Source organism: Micromys minutus (genome assembly GCF_963924665.1).
Source record: "Micromys minutus genome assembly, chromosome: 13".
In the NCBI taxonomy this organism is placed as follows: Eukaryota; Metazoa; Chordata; class Mammalia; order Rodentia; family Muridae; genus Micromys; species Micromys minutus.
This window is the reverse complement of record NC_137982.1, coordinates 58,180,888-58,197,412: the sequence shown is the minus strand read 5'-3', so window position 1 is coordinate 58,197,412 and position 16,525 is coordinate 58,180,888. Positions and strand designations below refer to the sequence as shown.

The window sequence follows — 16,525 nt, the reverse complement described above, 5'->3', positions numbered from 1 at the left end:
TCTGAATTGTACCCATATATTTGATAAATATTATTTTTTCAAAGACTGCTTATTGAAGATCATTGACTTGCCTAATAGGTCTAAAGAGAAGAAACTGTACAAGAAAATTTAAGTTTGGAGAAATTACATTATAAAATGGAAGAAGCTGTCTTCCCAATATTGGGATAAAATGTTTCAAAATAAGGGAGTTACCAGTAGCTAAGATAAATAAGAAAATTCTATGTATACACAGAGCCCTATTTTGGGAGTATTAACTTTCTTAATGCAGCAATCACATCCTTGTTCCTCAGGCTGTATATCAGTGGATTAAACATGGGAGTCACAATGGTGTAGAAAAGAGAAAGCAGTTTGTCAGTTCCAGGAGAATGCATGGACTTTGGTCTCAAATAGGTAACAGTAGCAGATCCATAAAACAAAATCACCACCAGCAGGTGGGAAGAACATGTGGAGAAGGCTTTTGCCCGCCCTTTGGCTGTTGGCAACCTCAGGATGGTGGCAATGATTTTGCTGTAGGATGTAAGCACCAGTATAAAGGGGAGAGCAGCCACCACCATAACAACCACATAGACAGACAGTTCATTCACTGAAGTGTCCCCACAAGCCAGCTTGAGAATGGGCGGTATGTCACAGAAGAAGTGGTTGATTTTATTAGAATTACAAAACTGCATAGAGAATATCTGGCAGGTTTGTCCTATCTGGACTGGGATACCTCCCAGCCAGGAGCCTGCTGCCAGCTGAGTGCATTTTCTTGGGTTCATGACCAGAGGATAGTGCAGAGGACTACAGATGGCCACATAGCGGTCATAGGACATCACAGCCAGCAGCAAACATTCAGTAGTTCCAAAAATTAAAAAGAAGCATAGTTGTGTGGCACAGGACACCAATGAAATGCTTCTGTCCTGTTTCTTAATGTTGAACAGAATTCTTGGGATGGTAACTGATACATAGCAGATTTCCAGAGAAGAAAAATTTGCCAGAAAAAAATACATAGGTTTCTGTAATGCAGGGTCCATACTGGTTATTAGTATTATGAGGAAATTTCCAATCAAGATAATTAGATAAACTACAAAAAACACTGCAAATAGAAATCCTTGGAGGTTGGGAAGATCAGAAAATCCTATGAGCACAAATTGCATCACCGTGGAAACATTTTCTATGGCCTCTAGCTGTTCATGTTTCACCTGTAGAAAATGATAAATCGTGTACACACACACACACACACACACACACATACACACAGAGAGAAATAGATAGATAGATAGATAGATAGAGAGAGAGAGAGAGAGAGAGAGAGAGCATGTCTAGTTTTAGTCTAGTGTTATGTATGCCTTTCTGATAGAACACAATTTTTTTATTTTTCTTCTTTTTAATAATAAAATTTAAATTCCAATGGTTTAAAATTATAGTTAAATATATTTTCATAATTAATAAATGGCTATTGTGAACCTGGTCTTTTAATCATCTGACAGATATTTTATTATGTATTTACATTAACAATATATTTTAATTTTAAATTAATATTTCATTTGTACTTTAAATTCTGAATATTCTTTCTTATTTTCTGTGTGGTGTCTTTAAGATATTTTGTAGGCTTGTATTCTCTGGAACTTTATAATTTCAACACTTAACAAGGAAACCTAAGCCATCAAATATCATAAAGTATTATTTAGTTCAAAATTAAATTTTCTTTCCAATGTAAGTTATATAAAATCTGCAGGCATAATCTGTGTTTAGACTCTCATTGAGGAATGAATATCTGGATAATCTGAAATAATTTACCTTCTCATGAATCCTGCTATCAGCACATTCAGTGTTGCCTGGACTCTGTGTGTATGTTTTCATGTGCACAAGTGTATACTTATGCTTATGTTACTTTTGGTATTTTTGTTTTTTATTCTTTAATATTGAGTAAAATGTTTTAGTAGTCTCTACATTTTATGTGTAACATATTGAATACTGCTTTGCAATAATAATTTGTTATATTACTAATAGAATAATAATACATTAGATTATTTGTTGCATATAAATATTTCACCTCTACCAACTATTATTTGTAGATGAAGTTCTAACACACACCATTTGCACATATTTATCTGTGTGAATATTCACATTAATTTGGGAGCAACAATTTGAATGAAATAATTGATTTCTATTCTTTTATGTGTAAGTATATCTTGTAGTACTACCTTGTGTTCCTATACTTTACCATAAGAATAAGTGCTTTCATTACCATTTGTTAACACTTGTAATTCTGAACAATTATAAAGGTACACATTTCAAAACATTAAACATATAATTAATATTTTGTTAAAAATATTCTTGAACTAGTAAAGTACTTGAAATACTCTTAATATTCTGTAATTATAAGATAATTTTAAATAGAAAATAATAGTAAATATTTTAATACTGGAAAACAAAAAAAAAAAAAAAAAACCTTTTATACCAGCAGGATCGGATACAAGTAGCTAATAATATCTTTACTCTACCTTTGTGCACAGTTGTCTAAAATTGAGCTCTTTAGACATCCTTTTTCTAGACTTGGCATATGTAAAATATTTAAATATTTTCTAAACAGTTTATTTACTTAATATCTTTTGAAATTTAAATTAATATATTGATGAAGATGATAATAATCTTTAGTACATACGATTACATTGAAATTGAATACTTTCTAATTCTTTTATATATAGTTATATCCAGAAATGTATCAGTTATTAAAATTTAAATCAGTAAAGATTTATCTAATTCTTTGTAATTTAACAATGTTTTCTGGCATTTAAATGCTGTATGAATGTACAAATAAACTTGTATTTGAAAAATCTTTTCACACTCACATATTTGGCTATAGGTTCAATATAATACTTACCATTATTTCTTGTACCCAAAATGAGAAAAACAACTATCCTTTTCAGTTTATAACATTTATTTGAAACAGTTCGTAACTTTCTTCTCAAATGTCTCAGATTAAATACTTAAATAGTAAGCCTTTAAATAGTCAGAGTTGCTACCCTGGTATAAACTTTTTCCCCATGCAACCTTCTAATTAAGATCTTAATTCTGCCTGTCATTTAAAGACTTGGTTTCAACAAGAAAAATAATAACCAGACAGGTTATTTTAGAACGTAATTAATGCATATATTGTGCTTTGATCAAATTTACTCTGCATTTCTCTTCTCTAATTTGTACTATTCCCCCCACACCCACCACCAGTTTTCCAACCTCACATACAACCCTCCTTCTTCCCCTGAGGTATGTTAGTGATACCTGTATGTGTATGGGTATAGGGACATACGACTGAGTACAGAGAACTATTTAGACATCACATCACTGAAGAAAATGTGCTTTTCCTGCACTCAGCAGCAATCAATTGCTCATAGTATAGCAAATTATCTGGGGCTTCATGGAGCCCTCCCTGTTGTATATTGATACTTACATTGGTTTAACTTTTTGCAAGTGCATACAGTTATGGTTAGGAGAAGGATTGAAAAGCTGAAAGGGTTTGAAACCACATAGGAAGAACAACAATATCAACTATCTAGACACTGCAGAGTGCTCAGGGACTAAACCACCAAACAAAGAGGACACAAGGACGCATATGTAGCATATCTGGCATCAGTGGGAAAGAAGGCTCTAGGTCCTGTGAAGTCTGAATGCCCCAGTGTTGGGGAATGCTAGGGAAAAGAGGCTCCAGTGAGTGGATGGGTGGGATACCTCCCTCATCGAAGCAGGGAAAAGGAAAATTGGATAGTTCGTGGAGCAGAAACCAGGAAAGGGATAACATTTTAAATATAAATAAATAATATAACCAATTAAAAAGAAAAGGAAAAGATGTTATCATCAGAGTCTAATATCTAACATTCCAGTTAAATAATTTCACTCATGAAATGATTTTACCTTAGATAACATAGCTACTTATTTTTACCAACTTATTTTCATTACTAGATGTTAAGCTTCAATATTTAATTAAATTGCTAACTTGTTGTAAAATTGTATGCATGCCTGGGTGTTGTGTATGTATTTATTCAATGTTTGTATTACCATATGAGTGAAAAAATATTTTTCTTTATTATAAAGCAGAAATACAAAAATAAGTATGACATTAAATTTTTAAAGAATATTTTTATTTTTTATCATATGATTTCTTTCACCAATTTTATATGTGTTCATTTGTCTGTGTGTGTGTGTGTGTGTGTGTGTGTGTGCAATATACTGAGAGCATATTACTTCCATTATCCTCTCTTACGATTCTCAAACCTGATACTTTTCATCTTGCCAAATATTTTATTTTCTGTTTTATTTTAGCAACTAAATTTAATTAGTCTGCTTTGCTGCTTATACATAGGTTGTCATGAAATGAACAGGCACAATTAAGCAATGGCAATACCATTGCATAAAAATACACACCCTCCACGAAAATAGATTATTACTTTGAAAATGTGGTAGGAGATAGATCAATATGTATTGATATGATGATTGATGTCCAATTTACTCATAAAAATCAATCTAAAGGCTGAATACTTTTATCACACTACTCAGGGTTAAAAACATGATAGCACATATATGCAGAGAAAACTTAAATCTTTAGACTGCAGAAAATTCAGAAATTACTCTTTTACCTGTATTCTCATTTAAATTCATAGATATTATTTTTGTACACATTAACAGACAGAGCAATAGATTCTTGAGTTGTAGTTTTAAGAAAGAACAAAAGCAACAGAATATTTTTTTTAAGATTCATTTATTTTATATATATGAATTGCAGTTGCTGTCATCAAACACACCATAAGAGGGCAACAAATCTCATTACAGATGGTTGTGAGCTACCATGTGGTTGCTGGGATTTGAACTCAGGACCTCTGGAAGAACAGCCAGAACTCTTAACCACTGAGTCATTTCTCCAGCCCCACAACAAAATCTTGTAGTAAAGTAATTTAGGGTTTTAATAACGAAGGAGAAAAATCTGTGCAAAAATATTAAGTATGTTTGTAGTGTTGTATGATACCACAATGTCATTGCAATCTGACTGAGAGAAGAACATAGGTATCAGTTTTTCCTTTAGGATTATTTTAAAGGTATATCAGAAGGGAGCTAAATCACTGAAATGAATAATCTCAAAAAGGAACTGAATCTGTCCAATTTAATTTTTTCAGAATTTTTAAGTAGGGTTTGGAGAGACTTCCTAATAATTCACATATTGACTTATTAAGTGAGTATGTGTTTTTCTAATCCTATAGGTTTACTGCTTTACACACTTCAGAATCATTGAAGAATGTCAGAAAATAAGAGTATGAGCATTTTGGAGAATAATTATATATTAACATTAATATATGGTTATCCAATCTCAAATTGCACCTATATATTATAAAAAACATATAATTACTAAAATATTATTTTTAAAAATAAATATTTTTCTGAGATATGTCATCAGAGATGATCTTGCTTAACACATTCTACACAGAGTACGCTTTACAAGAAAATATGTTTGAAGAAAATGAATTATAAAATGGAAGTGATTGACTTCTCAATAGGAAAATAAAATATTTAAAAATAAGTGCATTATCAGGAAAATAAAAACTTCTATGCCAAGACAAGACACTATTTTTGGAATATTAGTTTTCTCAGTGCAATAATCACCTCCTTGTTCCTCAGGGTGTATATCAGTGGGTTGAACATGGGAGTCACAATGGTGTAGAAAAGAGAAAGCAGTTTGTCAGTTCCAGGAGAATGCATGGACTTTGGCCTCAAGTATGTAATGGTACCAGACCCATAAAACAAAACCACCACCAGCAGGTGGGAAGAACATGTGGAGAAGGCTTTTGCCCGCCCTTTGGCTGTTGGCAACCTCAGGATGGTGGCAATGATTTTGCTGTAGGATGTAAGCACCAGTATAAAGGGGAGAGCAGCCACCACCATAACAACCACATAGACAGACAGTTCATGCACTGAAGTGTCCCCACAAGCCAGCTTGAGAATTGGTGGTATGTCACAAAAGAAATGGTTTATTTCATTAGAATTGCAGAAGTGCATAGAGAATATCCAACAAGTTTGTACAATCTGAATTGGAATGCCACTGATCCAGGAGCCTGCTGCCAACTGAGTGCATTTTTTTGAGTTCATAATCAAAGGATATTGCAAGGGGTTGCAGATGGCCACATAGCGGTCATAGGACATCACAGCCAGCAGGAAACATTCATCAGTTCCCAGCATAAGGAAGAAACACATTTGCACAGCACAAGCCAGAACAGAAATGTTTCTATTTTGTGCCCAAATGTTGAACAGAATTCTTGGGACAGTAACTGATACATAACAGATTTCCAGAAAGGAAAAATTTGCCAGGAAAAAATACATGGGTTTCTGCAATGTATGGTCAAGCCTAGTTATTAATATGATGAGGCAGTTGCTGGTGAGGATAATCATGTAAATGATGGAGAACAGTGCAGACAGAATTCCTTGAAGATTGGGAAGAGTAGAGAATCCCAGCAGGACAAATCGCATTACTGTAGAAATGTTGCCTTCTGCCACAACTTCATTATGTTTCATCTGTAGGAATGATTTAGAGTCTGAGTCATTTTTGTTTTTAGCTTTGTTTCCTCTTCTACAATGCAAGAATGGCTTTCATTCTTAGTTCTCCATTCACTGTACAAATTTATTTCTATTAATGAATGTCTGTGTAAAAACTCATATTTATATTTCTTAAGAGATTTTATTAATTTTTACTCTGATAGGATACATTATTTTAATTTTAGTGTTTATTTAATATCACTATATATTTAAATATAAAATGTTTCAGTATATGTTTATTGATTTTATATTTGTTATTTAAATAAGTTTGCTGTGACTCTCAGTTTATATTTACTTTATAATCAAATACATCCCTTTCAATCTAAAATAATAAATATGATATTTATATAATTATTTTGCTTCATTATCATGAATTAGAATTATTATGGCAAGAAATAAAATATAATAAAATATCTAAGCTTCAACAGCAAACAATAGAACACAACAAAATTTCAACTATGCTGGAAAATCCATAAAACCAGCAATCAATTCCTGTTCAGATTTTACAGTGAGTAGTGAGAATGGCTGTGATGATGCACATTTAGGGAATATCAACAGTCATTCTAATTAGAAAGTACACAATCAAATTGCATGTTTATTTATTTTCCAAAATGATTGCATGTTCCAGCTTGTACATCTGAAATCCTTAAACCCCTCAGATCTTCATGAATTTCTTCTAATGCAATTCACTGCATTCTGTGTTTTCCATTCTGTGGTGTGTTTTTGCATACACATTTTGTGTTTGGATTGTATATATTTTATTACACTATAACCAAAAAGTTCTAAAATGTATTGTTTGCATTAATGTGTGGTGGAAATCTTATTATTTGACATAAATTATTTAATGTATTACTGAAAAATCACAAATAACTCTGTTACCTTTCAGGCTATTGTCAAGATATAAGAGGTGATTCTTAGCTAGAGTTCAAAACCTTGTCTGAAAAAGTTTTGCAATTTGTGACTGTGAATGTTATAAAGTTTTGAGTGTGGATATGAAAAAAAATAGACTATTTTCATTATCTCTTGCAGAAAGAGAATTTCATACCAATGTTGGTGTGAACAACATTGTCCATATGATGTTATAAGTAATAAGAAGGGCAAACTAATTCACTACAAATGCGAGCCATGTATGCATTCTTGCTTTATATGTTCTTCATATAGGCACTGAAGAAAATCCAAACATCAAACACAAGTTAAATAAAATTTATTGTATTCTTATTGCATTTACAATTCTATGGACAAGACAATTACTTAATACACTTACCAGACTTCTCATCTTCAAAGGAATTCTGTCTGCACTGTTCTCCATCATTACATGATTATCCTCACCAGCAACTGCCTCAGTATATCAATAACTAGGCTTGACCATACATTACAGAAACCCGTGTATTATTTCCTGGCAATTTTTTCCTCTCTGTAAATCTGTTTTATATCAGTTACTGACCCATGAATTCTGTTCAACATTTGGACACAGGATAGAAACATTTTTGTGCTGGCTTGTGCTGTGCAAATGTGGTTTTTCCTTATTTTGGGAACTGGTGAATGTTTTCTTGCACAAGGTATACACTTTTGTATACAGTTATACAATTCTACTGATTAAAGTTTAAAACTAAACTTTGTAGAAAATCCTGTAACTGTATAAGAGAAACAAGGATATTATAGAAGTTACAAGACCTGGGAGAACTAGAAATTGAGGCATACAAGGTAAGTTTCATTAGTGGAAAGTAAGTTCTAGTTAGAAGTGTAAGTTTAGAAGTGTAAGTTGTTTTATGCTACCACTCAGTTGTGACTATAGGAAAGTATATAATATTGTTTGATTAAGTTAATTCTGTAAAATACTTGACTATAGTCAATCTAAAAGTTATGCATGCTGTAGAAAAAGACTTTATCCAAAATTTCATGTTATAGATGCATACATCAGATTACAATATTGTCCCAGTAAATATTCAGAATTGCAATGTATATGGTTAAAATAAGTGAAATAAATGACACTAGTAGAAATGGGTATTTTGATACACAGAGAGAAAGAGAGACAGATGCAGAAAGATAGATAACTAAGTTACTAACATAATTTTTGGACAGTAACATAACTAAGATTGATTTCCAGTGAAAATTAGTATACTATGCCTATGCATTCTATACTATTCTATAATATCTTAACCTAATCTCATTTATATTCTTCAGAATGGACATATGCAAAATTTTACATATATCATTATCTCAGCAATTTATTAATAAATGTTAGTTTATTATAAAATGAACATTATGATAATAGTAATGATGCTAATTTTTGTATCTGTGTTCATTATATTATAAAGTTATATGCATTTTTACTTCATACTAGTTATACATATAAGTCTATAAATGTGTATGAATAAGCACTTTTGGAATTTTAAAAGAATATCAAAGAATATGTATTTTTAAGTTAGTCTATTATTATAGATAATTTACTGATATTAATTATATATGCTTTTGTAAGTTTAAATTGTAATAAACAAAGGTAATATATTTTAAATTATTTGAAACAATTTACATAAAATACATACCTTTAATGAATTCATTAAAATAATAGAAAAAAAATTAAATTAAGTCAGATAAACTATTTAATTTTTCAGTCTATCTATAGTCTTCAATATATTCTAAAGTCACAATTCAGACCTTTCTTTAAATAATAACTGTTCTCTTCCCTGGGGACCAACTACTTTCTAAGTTAGCCTTATAATTGAGGTGATTTATTTTGTCTAACACTCATAGGGTTTGATACAATATCTAAAATACTATGCTTTCTTCTCCACCTCCTCTTCCTACTCCTTCTCCCCTTTCACTTCTTAATTTGTACCTTTTCAAACCTCTATATGTTTTGGTGATTATTTTGTACTGAACTTTAAAATTATTGTGAAAGTGTAATAGAATATTACTTATATACAAATCAATTGCCTTCAAAATTAGGAAAATGAAGTTTTTTGTTTAAAGTTGTTGACTTATAACAATTATATTTTTTGTTAGCAACTGAAATGCCTGCCCTTTATGGCTATTTGTACATTTAAGGAGTTACAAGATATTTATCATGGGTCTACTTTTGTCACAGTTATGTCACTTAATTCAATCAGTCTTTATTCTCGCTTTGATTATGAAATAGAGACGTAGTAGTGGGATTAATGAATAGTAATAGAATATGTGAATGACTTTCAGTAACCCTCCCTTCCATTGTGTACTCTATGGATAGTAGTTCCATCTTTTAGAGCTCTGGGAGGTCTGGTTGGTTGATATTATTGTTCTTCCTATGTGTTTCCAACTCTTTCAGCTCCTTCAGTCCTTTTTCTAACTCCTCCATTGTGGTCCCCCATACTCAGTCTGACATTTTGATGTGTATACACCTGCATCTGAATAGTCAGGCTCGGTCAGAGACTCAAAGGGGACAACTATACTGGGTTCTTATCAGTAAACACTTCTTTGCATCAAAAATAGTGTCTGGGTTTGGTTTCTGCAGATGGGATGGATCCCTAGGTGGAGCAGTCTCAGGATAGCCTTGCTTTCTGTCTCTGCTCCATTCTTGTCCCTGCATTTCTTATTGACAGAAGAGATCCTGGAGTTTTGGATGTTTTTTGTTTTGTTTTCTTTTATCTATATGCATTAACCTTTCAACATTCCTGTTGGCTATACAACAAAATGAATGTCTCTTAAAATAATATATTTGTAGTTAAAAGCAGGAGAATAGTCTTTCCCAAAGACCACACCAATTGGCTAGCCAATATCAGCCCTAAAAACATTTTACACACACACACAAACACACACACACACACACACACGCACACACACATATATATATATATATATATATGTATATATATGGAGGATTTGGAGGGACACAAAAAGATTTGTAACTACAAATTAATATCAAAAATAAAAAAAATAAAATCCTACAAAATTTAATGAAATTAGAAATATAATGTTAATGAATGATATGTTTAAGTTTTTATAAACTGAATGACGTATAAATTACATCTATAAATATATAAAATATTAAGTGTTTTGAAAGTAGAAGAAGCATGATGAAGGGAACTGATCTGGAAGAAGTTTTTATTTAATTCAACTAGTGGAATTTAATCTTGACATAAAGTAACGAGCTGTGAAAGATTGTTCCCTTCCATAATTGAGCTTCACTAATATCATTCCTGCATAGAAGCTTAGACAAGATTCTGTTTTAGACATATTGTATCTGATAGTGAAGAATGTATATGCCAGGACACTACATTTACATTTGTAATTGCTGTTTTCCCTAAATGTCTATAATTAAATAATATGTTGAGATTATATAAATCAATATTCAAATCAAGAGTCATAATGATGTTAATTTAATTATAATTAAAACTGCCAGCTACCAGGAACAGCAGAGATCCAGGGACACAGGCCTGGTGAGACTGCACTGTGAGTAGACAGGGTCCAGTAAGGGTTAGTACTGGAACACAGAAACCGCGGCCCCCAATAGTTCAGGGGAGCAGGAACTCTGCTGTAGGGACTCGATTTCCACCCGGAAGGCCCTTGCATGTAGACCAAATGCTCAGCCCATTTGCCACCAGGAACAGAGAAGATCCAGGGACACAGACCAGAAAAAAGGGAGAGACAAGAACCAATCACTGACAACAAGACCAAGTATAATCACAGACAAGAAGATGGGAAGAGGAAAGGGAAAGAACTTACCAAGAGGAAACCAAGACAACCTGGGAACATCAGAACTGATCTCTCCCATCACAGCAAACAGCAGAATGCCAAACACTCAAGAAAAAAGAAGACTCAGACCTGAAATCATACCTTAAGATGATGATGGAGATCTTTAAACAAGAACGAGAGGGAAAGAATAAAGAAATAGAAGCTTTTAAATAGGAAACACAGAAAACACTCAAAGAAATAAAAAATTAGAGGAAAACAGAACCAAAGAGATGAAGGAATTGTAGAAGGAATTTAAAATGGAAATGGAAACAATAAAGAAAATACTGAAAGAGATAACTCTAGAAGTAAAAAATCTAAAAAAGAAGTCAGGAGTCACAGATGCAAGCATCTTCAGAAAACTACAAGAGATAGAAGAGAGAATCTCAGGGGCCGAAGACAACATTGAAAACATAGACAAAACAGTTAGAGAAGACGCAAAACCAAAAAGTTCCTAACCCAAAATGTCCAGGAGATCTAGTACACAATGAGAAGACCAAACATAAGGATAATCGGAATAGAAGAGGGTGAAGTATATCAACTAAGAGGCATAGTAAATATCTTCAAAAAAATCGCAGAAGAAAACTTTCCTACCCTTAAGAATGAGATTACCAAGCTCATAAAAGAAGCATACAGAAATACAAATAGAATGGGCCAGAAAATAATTTCCTCCCGACACACAATAGTAACAAAGGCCAAGTGCCCAAAGCAAATAAAGAATACTAAAAGCAGTAAGGGAAAAACGTCATGTAACATATAAAGGAAGACCAATCAGAATCACACCCGACTTCTCAACGGAGACTATGAAAGCTACAAGATCTTGGAAAGACATTATATAGACACTAAGAGAACACAAGTGTCAGCCCAAGCTGCTATACCCAGCAAAACTCTCAATCACCAAACATGGAGAGACCAAATATTCCAGGACAAAACTAAATTTACACGATATTTGAAAACAAACCCCAGCACTACAATGAACTACAGGTGGCAAACACAATACAAGGATGAAACTACATCCTAGTAAAAACAAGAGAATACCTAAGCAAGAAAACCAAAAGAAGAAAGACACATAGGCTCAATTCTACCTCTAAAAGAAAAAATAGCAGGAAACAGCAACCACATTTCTCTAATATCTGTTAACATGAGTGGAATCAATTTCCCAATAAAAAGAAATAGGCTATCAGACCAGATACATAAACAGAATCCAACATTTTGCTACATACAGAAAACTCAGTCACAAAAGAAGCCTCAATAGATATAAGAAGATTGAAATTCTCCAGTGTATCCTATCAGATCACCATAGTCTAAGGCTGGTCTTTAATAAAAACAAACACAACAACAAAAAAAAACATATAAACATGGAATCTAAATAATGCTCTATTAAATGATAGCATGGTCAAAGAAGAAATAAAGAGAGAAATTAAGGATTTTTGAGATTTTGATGAATAACAAAACACAACATACCCAAACCTATGGGATGTAATGAAAGCAGTACTGAGAGAAAAATCTATAGCTCTGAGTGCTTCCAAAAAGGAACTGTAGAGAGCATACACTAGCAACTTGATAGCACAGTTGAAAGCTCTAGGACAAAAGGAAGCAGATACACCAAAGAGGAGTACATACCAAAAAATAATCAAACTCAGAGCAGAAATTGACCAAATAGAAACAAAAAGAACCATTCAAAGAATCAACAAAACCAAGAGCTAGTTTTTTGAGAAAATTAACAAGATTGATAAATTATTAGCCAGATTAACTAGAGGGCAAAGAGAAAGTATTCAAATTAACAAAATTAGAAAGGAAAGTGGAGACATAACAACTGAACCTGAGGAAATTCAAGAAATCATCGGATCCTATTACAAAAACCTATGCTCAACAAAGCTAAAAAATCTGGAGGAAGAATAAATTCCTAGACAAATACCTGATACTATATTTAAACCAGGACCAGGTAAACCATCTAAATAATCCCAAAACACCATAAAAATTGAAGCCATCATCAAAAGCCTCACAACCAAAAAAAGCCCAGGTCCAAACGGGTTTAGTGCATAATTCTATCAGATATTTAATGAATATCTAATACCAATACGCTCCAAATTATTCCACAAAATAGAGTCAGAAGGAACACAACCTAACACATTTTTCGAGCCCAAAATAAACCTTGTTCCTAAACCACACAAAGACCCTACAAAGAATGAGAATTTTAGACCAATCTCACTTATGAACATTGATGCAAAAATACTCAATAAAATGCATGCAAACTGAATCCAAGAACACATCAAAATGTTGATTCACCATGATCAAGTATGCTTCATCCCTGGGATGCAGGGATGGTTTAATATACTGAAATCCATCAACATAATTCACCATATAAACAGACTCAACAAAAAAAAAGCCACAGGGTCATCTCACTAAATGCTGAGAAAGCATTTGACAAAATTCAACACTCTTTCTGCTGAAAGCCTTAAAAAGAACAGGAATCCAAGGCCCATACCTAAACATCATAAAAGCAATATACAGCAAACCAATAGCCAAAGTCAAACTTAGCGGTGAGAAACTTGGAGCAATCCCACTAAAATCAGGAACTACAAGGCTGCCCACTCTCCCCCTACCTATTCAACATAGTACTGGAAGTCCTGGATGGAGCTACTAGACAGCAAAAGGAAATCAAAGGGATACAAATTAGAAAAAAAGAATTAAAAACATCACTGTTTGCAGATGATATTATAGTGTATGTAAGTGACCCCAAAAATTCCACCAGAAAACTCCTACAGCTGGTAAAGTTCAGCAAAGTTGATGGATATAAAATTAACTCAAACAAATGAGTAGCCTTCCTATATTCAAAGGATAAACATGCAGAGAAAGAAATTAGGGAAAAGCTACCCTTCACAATAGTCACAAACAACGTGAAATACTTTGATGTGACACCAACTAAGAAAGTGAAGGACCTGTATTACAAGAACTTTAAATCTCTGAAGAAGGAAGTCAAGGAAGATTTCACAAGATGGAAAGATCTCCCACACTCATGGATTGGAAAGATCAACATTGTAAAAATGGCCATCTTACCAAAAGCAATCAACAGATTCAATGCAAACCCATCAAAACTTCAACCCAATTCTTCATAGAGTTGGAAAGAGCAATGTACAATTTCATCTGGAACAACAAAAGACCTAGAATATCAAATCCAACCTCAACAGCAAGAAACTATCTGCAGGAATAACCTTTCCTGACCTTAAGCTATATTACAAGTCAATTGTGTTAAAAACTGCATGGTACAGAGATAGGCCCATGGATCAATAGAATAGAATAGAAGATCCAGAAATGAGCCTTCACATACATGGTCACTTGATCTTTTCCAAAGGACCTATAAATATTCAATGGAAAAACTACAGCTTCTTCAACAATTGTGTTGGTGCAACTGGCACTCAGCATGCAGAAGAATGAAAATAGACATTTTTTTTCTCTTGTACAAAGCTCAAGTGCAAGTGGATCAAAGATCTCCACATTAAAGCAGGTACACTGAGACTATTAGAAGAGAAAATAGGAAACACTTTAGAACACATAGGCACAGGAGAGAATTTCCTTTACAGAACACCAAGGCTCGTGGTCTAAGGTCAAATATAAACAAATGGGAATTAATTAGATTACAAAATTTCTGTAAGACTAAGGACACTGTCAAGAAAACAAAACAGCAGCCAACAGATTGGGAAAAGATCTTGACCAACTCCACATCTGATAGAGGCCTAATATCTAAGGCATATAAAGAACTCAAGAAGTTAGACACCAGAGAATCAAATAACCCTATTAAAAATGGGGTACAGAGCTAAACAAAAAGTTCTCAATTGAGGAATATTGAATGGCTGAGAAGCATCTAAGGAAGTGCTGGACTTCCTTAGTCATCAGGGAAATGCAAATCAAAACAACCCTAAGAGTCTACCTCTCTTCTGTCAGAATGACTAAAATCAAAATTCAGATGTCTGCAGATGCTGGTGAGGATGCAGAGAAAGAACACTTCTCCAATGTTGGTAGAGTTGTAAACTGGTACAACTATTCTGGAAATCAGTCTGGCAATTTCTCAGAAATTTGGACATAGTACTACCTGAAGACCCAGTTATTCCTCTTCTGGGCATTTACCCCAGAGAAGCTCCAACATACAACAAAAGCACATGCACCACAAATTTTATAGCAGCCCTATTTATAATACCCAGAAACTGGAAACAACCCAGATGCCCTTCAGTAGATGAATGGATACAAAAATTGTTGTATATTTACACAATGGTGTACTACTCAGCTATCAGAAACAATTACATTATGAAATTCTTAAGAAAATGGATGCATCTAGAGAATATCATCCTAAGTGAGATAACCCAGTCACAAAAGTACAGACATAATAGCCATCACTGATAATTGGATACTAATCCCAGAATGCTCTGAATCCCCCAGAAACAACTCACAGAGTATATGAAGTTCAAGGAAAACAAAGACCAAAAAAAAAAAAAAAAAAAAAGAAAAATCATTATGCTTAATCTTACACACCAAGAAATCTTTGACTCTTTCCAGGTTACATTTTTTTTTACACGTACTTTATGCTCATTGTAACTAGTAAGATTTTAATGCATACTATCAAACCTTTAAAAAATCAAGTACTGACAAAATGTATTCATATACTTTTATGCAAAAATGCTTTTAAGATCTGTACATTTATTTCTGTTTTTTTTTTAAATAAAATTGTTCAATTAAAAAGAAACTGCCCTTTGAGATGTCTCAGTGCTCTGAAAGGCTGCTCTTGTGGATAACACACTGTTGGACACCATATTACCATCCGTAACTGCAATTCCAGTGGATCCAATGCCCTTTTGCTGAACATGAAATGATATGCCCATATTTTTAAAAAGTTGTTCAACAGGTGGTTTCCTATCTTAATGGATGAAAAATTCCTTAGTTATTATATTTGTATAAGTGTGTTTGTGTGGGAGAATATCATAGAATCCATTAACACTTAAGCTGTGCTAAAAGTCCATAATTTTTTCATCAGCAAAAAAAAAAAAAAAAAAAAAACAAAACAAAACAAAACACACATTCTTATCCATGATTTATCAATTTCCTTTATGTTCTATTTTCAAGCAGCAATCATTAATTTGTTATTTATCCTATTACATCTTTGCAAGACTACAAATTTCATAGCTTTTCTTAATTGCAACAATCCACAGATCCATACAAACTCATTAAAAAGGAGGATTCCAATGTTGGGAGATGTGCATTA

The 16,525-nt window shown here is 33.0% G+C and overlaps 2 protein-coding genes across 2 annotated transcripts; both read right to left on the bottom strand.

The window, feature by feature from the left end:
- Positions 1–236: 236 nt before the first annotated feature.
- On the bottom strand, positions 237–1,169 carry LOC308429077 (olfactory receptor 10AG1-like; the record flags this gene model as incomplete). The annotated part of the gene is made up of 1 exon (XM_080927717.1): positions 237–1,169. The coding sequence occupies exon 1, from the start codon at positions 1,134–1,136 to the stop codon at positions 237–239; it is 900 nt and encodes a 299-aa protein (XP_080783843.1). The 5' UTR covers positions 1,137–1,169.
- Positions 1,170–5,595: 4,426 nt separating this feature from the next.
- On the bottom strand, positions 5,596–6,549 carry LOC308429074 (olfactory receptor 10AG1-like; the record flags this gene model as incomplete). Its single annotated transcript, XM_080927716.1, has 1 exon — positions 5,596–6,549. The coding sequence occupies exon 1, from the start codon at positions 6,538–6,540 to the stop codon at positions 5,596–5,598; it is 945 nt and encodes a 314-aa protein (XP_080783842.1). The 5' UTR covers positions 6,541–6,549.
- Positions 6,550–16,525: the final 9,976 nt, after the last annotated feature.